General features: G+C 36.3%; 2 protein-coding genes and 1 long non-coding RNA gene across 3 annotated transcripts; all 3 read right to left on the bottom strand.

Moving 5' to 3' along the window:
- Positions 1 to 291: 291 nt before the first annotated feature.
- LOC114544697 lies at positions 292 to 691 on the bottom strand (the record flags this gene model as incomplete). Its single annotated transcript, XM_028563266.1, has 1 exon — positions 292 to 691. A coding segment is annotated over exon 1 (400 nt), but the record flags the coding sequence as incomplete, so codon positions are not given.
- Positions 692 to 715: 24 nt separating this feature from the next.
- Positions 716 to 1,717, bottom strand: LOC114544696. The gene has a single exon (XM_028563265.1). It carries the CDS (start codon positions 1,715 to 1,717, stop codon positions 716 to 718), a length of 1,002 nt encoding a protein of 333 aa, XP_028419066.1.
- Positions 1,718 to 2,292: 575 nt separating this feature from the next.
- LOC114544698 lies at positions 2,293 to 3,690 on the bottom strand. Its single transcript, XR_003690514.1, has 3 exons — positions 3,554 to 3,690; positions 3,145 to 3,225; positions 2,293 to 2,658 (listed from the first exon to the last, which is right to left on the bottom strand). It is a non-coding gene; the product is annotated as an uncharacterized LOC114544698 (long non-coding RNA).
- Positions 3,691 to 9,998: the final 6,308 nt, after the last annotated feature.

Raw genomic sequence — 9,998 nt, 5'->3', positions numbered from 1 at the left:
TATAACCACTAACCACATAACAACATAACCATGTAACCAGATAACCACATAACCATATAACCATATAACCATATAACCACTAACCATATAACCACATAACCATATAACCACATAACCACTAACCATATAACTAATAACCACTATCCATATAACCATATAACCATAGAACCATATAATATATATGTATATAGTATGTGTGTATATACAGTGTCTATACACACTATATAATTCATAAAATTATTCTAATATATGTAATGTATATTTCGAACCCTCGTAACATGAAAATATAACCTATGAATGGATTTAACTGACGAAGAGCTGATCCTTTTTTCTTTAGTGATTTCTTCGAATTTTGATTGTCTTGGACTTGAACCGTTTTCAGCTCATCAGGAAACGCTGCTCTCTGTACTCGTTGTAGTATTTCTTCCTCCGCTGCATGTAGCTCATTCAAGGTCAATTGCGTTGACAACAATTCTTCCTTGTTCCAGTGTGCTTCAATATCTTCTGTTGCAATCTTTCGTAGCTGTAACTTCATCCGAAGTTGTTCTTTAAACCGCAACAACCACGCTACCGCACGCTTCAACTTCCACCAACTAGAGAAATATGAGATCAATCTTTCCACGGGATGAACACTAGTTGCTGCAGTGTAAATACGGGCTTCTTTTCTGATTTCAGGATCGTCTTCCTTCATGATCGGTATCTCTTCCCTCTTCGGCTAATAGTCTTCGTTTTTCCACAAAAATTCAGGTCCTTGCAACCAACGATTGTTCTTTAATAAATTGTCCAGTTTAAGTCCTTTTGATCCATCGTCTGCTGGGTTATCTTCCCGATTAACGTATTTCCATTCATTAACTTCCGAACCATTGTGAATGATGGTTAGACGGTTCGACTCAAACGTATAAAATCTCTTGGTCTCATTGTTGATACATTTTAGAACAGATGTAGAGTCTGTCCAATAGAAAATTCTTCCGATTTCCAAATCTAACTCGTCTCGTATTATCTTTGATAATTTCACTGATATAACGGCAGCTGTCAGTTCCAGCCGAGGGATAGAAATTTCACGGTTAGGTGCCAATCGAGCTTTCCCCATAACGAACGCGCAGTATATTTGATTTTTATTGTCAGTAAGACGAAGAAATGCGACTGCCGAATATCCAACTCTCGATGCGTCGGAAAAAAGGTGTAGTTGTATCTCCACAATATCGCCGAGTTCATCAGGTTTGAAACACCGTTTCACGCGTATTTCACACAACTTTGAAAGATCTTCCAACCACCGTTTCCACTGGGCACATTCATCTTCTCCGAGGGGATCGTCCCATCCGATTCCTTTCCTACATAGCATTTGTAACAATAACTTAGCTTTCATGACGTATGGTGCTATGAATCCTAGCGGATCGAACAACGAGTATACAGCCGATACCAGAGCTCTTCGCGTCACTGGTTCTGTGTTAAAGAAGCGAGGCAATTTTTCAGTAACGTCCCAAATGAAAGTATCATCCTCTGTGTTCCACTTCAACCCAAGTGCACTTTCAATCGGAAGTTTCTCTACATCGAGATCGGCCACTGATTTCGCTCTCTCACTCTCCGGAATGGAAGCTAGTACCTTTCTATTGTTACTATACCACTTCGTGAGTCGAAATCCCCCCTTTGCTAGTAGTTCACGACTTTCTTGTACTAAAGCCACAGCTTCATCTGGTTGTTTCACTGATTTCATCATATCATCAACATATATATAGCGTTTTACACAGCAAAAAGTCGCTTTCTTATTTTGAGAAAAAAACTCATTTCAAGATTTTTTATCTTGAAATGAGAAAAATTTTCATGGGAGAATAGCAAGAAATAATTTCTCGCTAAGAAAACATATCAAGAAAATATTTTCTTTTTTTAAGAAAAAATGTTTTCTTAAAACAAGAAATTTTGGAGAAAAATAATCTTAAAACAAGAAATATAGTAACTATTTTTTAAGAAAAATTAACTTAATTTGAGAAATATTTACTTATATTAAGAAAAATATTCTTGTTATAAGAAAGTGGGAGAATAGCAAGAAATATTTTCTGAGCAAGAATTTTTTTCAGAATGAGAAAATTTTTCTTAAAACCTATTTTCTTGTTTTAAGAAAACATCTTTCATAAGAAATTATAATGTCTAAGTTAGATAAAATTACACCTAAAAAATGAGAAAATATTTTTTACATATAAGAAAAAAATTTTATTTCAAGAAAAACATCCTTGTTTTGAGAATAAATAACTTCAAATGAGACAATTTTGACTATTAAAAGCTGAAAATCCTAGTAATATATGCTTTTATAATATGAGTAATAATATACATGGATATTTTACTTAACAAAAGTTCAACCTACTTCTTTATATGACCTTAACATGCTTATACAAGCTAAACTGATGTCCTGTGGCACTTGAGTGTCTTTTAGAATTATAACTTGCAGGACTGGCAATTCTATTTCATGATGTTTTGGATAGTCAATGTCCAACAAATAGAATGAAGCCAGGAAGGCAACAACTGCATCAGCTATCTTTTCAACTGCTGCCCACATCAAAATATGTTTTTCAATAACAATGTAAATACCTTCCTGGTCAATCAGGATGATTGGAAGATTTCGAACTCATTTTCCCCAAAATACTTTAGATCTTCACTGTCAACCTATATATAGAGTACAAACAAAATGAATGCTCATATCAACAATTTAAGCTCACATTATTAATACCTCTGTATAGATTTACATGCAGTTAATTCATGGACTAACTAATTATCCTAAATTTTGTCCACTTTTGTCAGGAAATATCATAGAAATCTTCTTTAGGAGATGTATCATGTTACGACAAGCCTTCTGGATGTTTGGGAGATGGTTATGCTATTGATATTATTGTGATTTAATTGTGACAAATAGAATTTTAATGTATATAATTTCAAAACTTGCAACATATCTAACAACAATCTAACTGGTAAAAATCTGGCAACATATAGGTTTATTGAAATGTAGGCCATAATCATATAGTTTATCAAATACCATGCAACAAGAGAAAAAGTATTTCTTTATAATGCATTAAAATCAAGGCAATAAAAAATAATTAATGTTTTAGTTAACATTACAATGGTAAAAAACATGCATCTTAAAAATAGTCTTACTTTCAAAGGCTTGTTTTCATTTCCATTTCCAGTAAAATAGAGTATATCTATATCTTTCTTCATCTTCTACAATGCCAGTTCCTATAAAAAATTGAAATATTTACCAGGGTGTACCACTTTTCAATTGCAATATGTGTGGGGGAGAGGAATCTAGATACCAGACCCCAGGTCACACAGCACAAATATCTGATAAATTATAAACGTTTACATGTAACAGCATCTGAGTATAGAAAGGCAAATAACAACATACTAAAATACGATTAAGCTAATTATAAGTCAGTCTTAAGCGTGCGATATTTACTATTCGTTTACTAGTAGCAGAATTTTGAGTTTAGTTCGTAACGAATTTAATAGAGTACGTTCGGTTAAAATACTATTAAATTGTAGCAATACTCAACAAAATTAATACCTTCCAATATCTGCTCGCATTCTTTGACCACTCTAGCGATTTGTTCGAGCAAACTTGTCGTTTCTTGATCCATATTAAAACGTATGAATTGAAAAAAATCGATAAAATATCGGCGATCAGTGAAGACGCGTAACACAACAGCGACGAAAATTTGAAAAGGACGCGCTTCTTCCCACAATGCCTTTAGCGCTCTCTCGTTGACCGCGTGATCACGCGCGATATGTCGCGCACACGACGTTATGTTGCAATCCATGCTCCTTTCCATGATAATTAAAATTTAAAATATCAATCTTTGACTTTTGCATTGTAAATCTTACTTTTAGTATATCAAATATTATTGTACATGGGTAGCGAATTAAGGTGGTGTTTTTAGTTCAATAACCAAGCACACCGATTGAAAGGCTAAATGTGACACATTTCTCTCATGATGAAATTTGTTTCTAAAGAGCTTCTTTTTGGAAAAATTGTTTGTACATAAGACTTAGCTTAATATAATTTATAAAGGGAGGCGGACATTTGTTCATTGTAAATAACAATAATTCTATTGTATCAATTTTTTTATACCCCATTAAGTTCTTGTTTTCTTATTATTTTCTTATTCCAAGAAATTATTTTCTTGAAACGAGACTCAGATATAAGGCAAGCTTTCCTATTTTGAGAAATATTTGGGATATTACTCAATATTAATTTTCTCAAATTGAGAATTTCAGAAGTTAAGATAATCTTTCTTATTCCAAGAAATTATTTTCTTGAAACCAGATTCAGATAAGGCAAGCTTTCCTATTTTAAGAAATATTTGGGATGTTACTCAAGATTAATTTTCTCATATTGAGAATTTCAGAAGTTAAGATAATCTTTCTTATATCAAGAAATTATTTTCTCAGTATAAGAAAAAAATTCTAATTCATAAGAATATAATTTCTTGTTTTAAACTCTGTAAATCTGTGGCTTGACGACTTTCTTATTTTAAGAAATTACTTTCTAAAGGAGATTTTATATCCTAGAGTTAGAAAAAAATTCTCGGTTTAAGAAAAATTTTCTTTATATAAGAAAAAAATTCTTAAGATAAGATATATTTTCTCGATAAGAAAATGATTTTTTGCTGTGTACTGTATCCACTACACTTTGATCAAACTCGCTTTCGTGATCATCAGCTGTTTTCCTTAGGCAGAAATTCGCCACGCTTGGCGAGGATGTCGCACCAAACAAGTGTCTGACCATTCTGTATTCTTTCATTTCTCCCGAGAGATCTGCGTTCGGCCACCATAAGAACCGAAGAGCATCACAGTCCTGTGGTTCAACCAGCACCTGGTGAAACATAGCTTCTATGTCTGAGACTAGTCCCACTTGTTCCTGTCTGAACCGAATTAACACTCCGACAAGCTGATTTGTTTGGTCAGGACCTTGTAATAACTGCTGGTTTAAAGAGGTGTTCTTGTAGGTGGCGGCACAATCATAGACTACTCTTATCTTCTCAGGTTTTGCAGGATGGGTTACCGGGTGATGCAGGAGATACCAAATGGGGTTTTTGCTTGATTGCAGCTGTTCTTGCGGTATCTTCTCAGCATATCCTTTTTCCAGATAATCGTTTATCGTTGAAGCATATTTTCTCAGAAGACTTTCATCCTTTAGTAAACGTTTCTTTAACACCATTCCTCTCCGCAGTGCCATTTCCTTGTTGTTAGGTAAGTAGGGTGGTTTATGTCGCCATGGAAGGGCGACCTGCATGATAATGACCATCCACCTTTTTTAGCGATTTCTCCATCACCGTCAGAGCTCTTCTATCTTCAATGGATTGACAGACATTGGTATCCAAAATACAATCTTCAAAATCAGTTTTCCACAGTCTCTCCAACTGATGATTCAGATCTTGCGGCATGGACTTTTCTTCAACTAAACACGACTTTAACCCAGAGGCCGACCCATTTGAATGTAGCATTGAAATACCTTCATCCGAACTGTTCTCAAGCTGATAATCCTCTTCCATAGGTTGTTCTGGTTCATTCAACAGACACTGTCTGACTCGGGGCTTCACATTTGTCACAGGGCTTTTTGTGTTGCTGTCCGAGCAAATTTCGTATTATAGCAGTTGTTCTTTCTCCTTTCCCCGAGAGGGCCAACAACTGTCCATCCCAGGCTATACCTGATCGCCACTTGATCATTCTCTTCACCAATGCGATATTCGAGTGGTACGAATATGCTGGGTTTCTCCTGCAGACCAATCAATAACCAATGTTACCTCATTCGCATCTAATTCTGTTATTGGAACACCATCCAAATGATGCCATCTCTGAATATCCTCTCTGCGGGCAATACAACTTCCAGCAATAGGCATTTGCTCAACTGACCGTACATTTGATAACTCCAGTGATGTCACCCCGTCCATGGATGTGACTACGATATCCAAAAGTTCACTGTCAATTCGTTTAGACCCATTTATCCCTGAAAGGAAGAAATCAATCCTTTGACCATGGGCTCCTAGTTCTTTCTGCAATTTCTGATGAATGAGTGTAACTTCTGAGCCACAATCTAATAGAGCATATGTTACAACTAAAGGTTGCTCTCGTCCCTTTATTTGCACTTTCACTGGTACAACGCTGAGGCAAACTCTCTCGCCGGCCCCAGTTGCCACAGTTACTCTGGACTCTGCCTGTTTATTCTTCTCATTATCGGAGCCTGTTTCTTTACTGTGTTCATCAGGCAAATGTTTGCCATCACGATTTCCTTGAGGTGTAATTGCTTCTGGAGGATGCAACAAGGTATGATGCCCTTCATTGCAGCCTTCTTTCTGACATCGAAAATGTACTTTGGGGCATGTCCGCATAAAATGGCCATTACTAAGGCATTTCATACATAGGTGATTTTCCTGAACAAATTTCTTCTTGTCTTGATACGATATCTTATTATATGCTGAACACTTCCAAATCCTATGTGCTCCAGAACAGAACAAACATTTAGAATAAGGCGAATTTGACACACGATTTCTTTCTTGGGTTTGCTGTGCACCTGCAGTTAAAGCAGCTGCCCTATGTACAAAGCGTCCACCTACCCCTTGTCCCTTCCCTCTTATCTTTGACGTACTACTTGAAAGATCTTCCGCAAACTCATTGTTTACAAGTTTTGCTCTTCCTCGCACAAACGCCAAGAAGTTTTGAAAATTTGGTCTTGAACCAGATTCAATAATTGTTCCTGCACGCTCTGTCCATTTAACCTTCATAAACATGGGGAGCTTCCTATTTAACTCGCGTAAAGTGTTTACGTGACTTAATTCACTTTCATATTCTGGCCCCATACTGGTCAGGGTTCTGTTAGCAATTTCTAACTTTCTTGCATATTCCAACAAACTCGGTCCATCTGCTTGTTTCAGGACCGGCAGGTTCTCCAGTTTCCTGATATGTGCTTTCGCAATTATATGGGGCTTCCCAAAGTTTTCCTTTAAGGTATTCTTTGCCGTAACATAACCTTGTTCCACTGGCAGGTTCACACAAGACTCTATTGCTTCAAGAGCTTTCCCATTGCAGTATCAATAGTTGAAGTATTGTGGCATTGTCAGGGTTATCCTTCTCCAGACAAGTTTCAAAGTTATGAATGAAGGAGACATAATTCATAGGCTCTCCATCAAAACTCATGTATTTAATCCTTGGGGTTGACACTACTTGTCGTAATGCTCTAACCATCTCTTCGCCACTGTCACTCCTTACAGGCATTGGCAACTCCACCCTCCTCTCAGGTGATTGCCATGGTAATTTAGTTGCTGATTCTGTAGGTAATTTTACAGTTGGGTGCCATAGAGGTGTATCAAAGTTTCTACAGTTCTCTACAGATGGCATTTGAAATGCTGAGGGTAATTTGGTGTTTAACTGCAATCTATCATCTCCAGGATAGTTCCACAATTTACTTGTTTGAGGGCTGAAAGCACTAGGCTGACTTGTATGCTGCTTCGCTGCTAGAACTAAAGTGGGGTAGTTCACAACTGGACGATTCGCCATTGTGAGTTTTGCATAGTCCCAGTCCATTCTACTTGCTACACACACTACCGGTCTATACGCTTCATGTTTCCCAAAATTCTGCATTGTTCTCGACTGGTTTTGGATTGAAGGACGACCAGTATAAATTTCACTATCCAATCCATAAACAACATTCTCAGGCAGAGGGTCTAATTCATATTGTCCCCGTAATACTCATCAGCTAGTTCATTTTGAATATTGAAACTAACCTTTGCCTGTTCCTCCATTAGCTCTTCTTCATACTTTAGCTCTGCCATTCTCCTTTTCATTTCATGTCGTTGCATTAACTGGCTAACTTTTAACTGTGCAAGGGCTACCTTCTCTCTCTTCTTCGACAAGGCTGATGTTGAACTTGCACCACTTGTTGAAACACTAATTTGGCTTTGACCTTTACCAGTACTCTGCAACTTTGACTTTCTTCCCCAACATGCAAATAGTTGGTCCAAATGTACCTTTTCGTCCATCTGATCTTTGTATGTTAAATTAGCTCTTCTTCTTTCATCTTCAGCTGTAACAACCTCCAAGTACTGCTCATGAACACTAACAAATTCACTCCATAGTTTATCATACCCATTTTTCTTCGACACAATCTCGTCAGTATTTCCTAGTCCTGCATCCATAAGTCCTTGAATGTCCTCGTGTAATCTTGATAAACTGTTAATATACTCCAACCTGGACTTGAATAGATTATTTATGTTCTCCAGCATATATTCTTCACGACTCATAATAGCTAAATTTAATTGCACTTCAATAATTGCAAATCCTTTTTCTCAGTCTACTTAAAGTTTAATGTACACAATGTTCATAATATATCACTCTAGATGAAACCCCATCCTCATTACTTCATGTTCCACAATAATAATATATCCAAACAATACTAACTCGTAATCGCGAGTTTAACTACCGAAACCAGTTCGACGTGTTCAAGCTGACAATTTAAGGCTATAGCCAACGTACTGTACAATACAATATTGTTTTCTTCCTGAAATATGTCCCTTTAAGTACCATATGTTTATACCCAACACACCAATGACCGAATAATTCCGTAATATCGATCCTCTATCGTAAACAACTATGAAGTAATACACTCTCGTTCAACAATGCAATGTGAAATAACAATAGCGTCTTCTTCCTGAAGACCAAACCTTTTCAAACGTATTAAATTCCACGTGACACCCACGACTTTAATACTTATAATCCCACGATTCCACCTTGTTTCCAACTAAAGTAACGACATAATCCATACCATATTCCCTTGAAACAACACAATTTTCAAACGGTAATACTATCTTTTTTCTGACGACTTTCACTCTGATCACGCGTAGAATTCTCAAACGGTTCTAAACTGTAACTTTCTTTGGACGCCGACCCGGACTAATACACACAACTCCATTTAACTCAACTTTGTTTACCTTACTTTCGCGTTTACAATAACTTTTTCTTTACCTCTCCTCTACTACCTCAGTTCACTTTATTTAACTACGTTTACTCTCTCTTCAGAGTACATTTAAAAACCCTTTGAGTACGTTTAGAACCGTTTGGTTCTACATGCATATATAAATTTGTCAATATGGCGTCCATTCGCCTAAAAACTCTCCTCTGAAACCCGCGTGTTCCGTCACATAACACTCGCATACCGGAAAACACCACTTACCGGAAGAAACGGTAGCTACAATATATATATATATATATATATATATATATATATTATATATATATATATATAACATATAAATATATATATATATATAATATATATTATATATAAATATATATATATATATATATATAATATATATATATATGTATATAATATATATATATATACTGGTTCGTATCAAAAAAGGTTGTCCTGAGCAAGTATATGTATATATCGATCACGTGACATTATTATGCATCAACACGCGTGGGATTGTACAAGCGTGTTAATTGCGAGTTCGTGTATAGCAAGGTGAACGATTAGAAAATGCCAAGACCATATTCGGATGATTTAAGGTGGAGAATGGTTTACCAACGACTGTTTTACGAAAGAATCATCGACGAAATTACAGCACAGCTATTTGTTTGTTTAAAAACCGTCTATCGTACTCTCAGCACCTTTTGGAACACGGGTGATGTAAAGCCTTGCCGTATGGGGCCCAACAGCGAGCAAATCTTATTCCCACACGAAGAATATTAACATGGACTGTTTACTGCGAACGCCGCAAATACAGTTGAATGAGATAGCAAGCTATATGTAAACCTCTTCAATAGGATTGAAATCAGGACTGTCGTACACTCGTTCTAAACTTCTTGTACATGATGTGTTGGGTGGTTATCTGTTAAAAAATATGCATATTACTAGTTTTAGCAGTTGCATCTTTGTGCACCAACAAGTTTTGTTTAAACAGATAGATCAAAACATGATCACAAATTCAGTCATCCCTTGAGACATATGT

This window comes from Dendronephthya gigantea, unplaced genomic scaffold (genome assembly GCF_004324835.1).
Source record: "Dendronephthya gigantea isolate DGI-Jeju-01 unplaced genomic scaffold, DenGig_1.0 000908F, whole genome shotgun sequence".
Lineage (NCBI taxonomy): Eukaryota > Metazoa > Cnidaria > Anthozoa > Malacalcyonacea > Nephtheidae > Dendronephthya > Dendronephthya gigantea.
The sequence above is the reverse complement of the archived record's forward strand: the minus strand, read 5'-3'. Positions and strand labels throughout refer to the sequence as shown.

Excerpts from the sequence above, each read along its gene's own strand:
- LOC114544696 (XM_028563265.1), bottom strand. The coding sequence starts at position 1,717 with ATGATGAAATCAGTGAAACAACCAGATGAAGCTGTGGCTTTAGTACAA.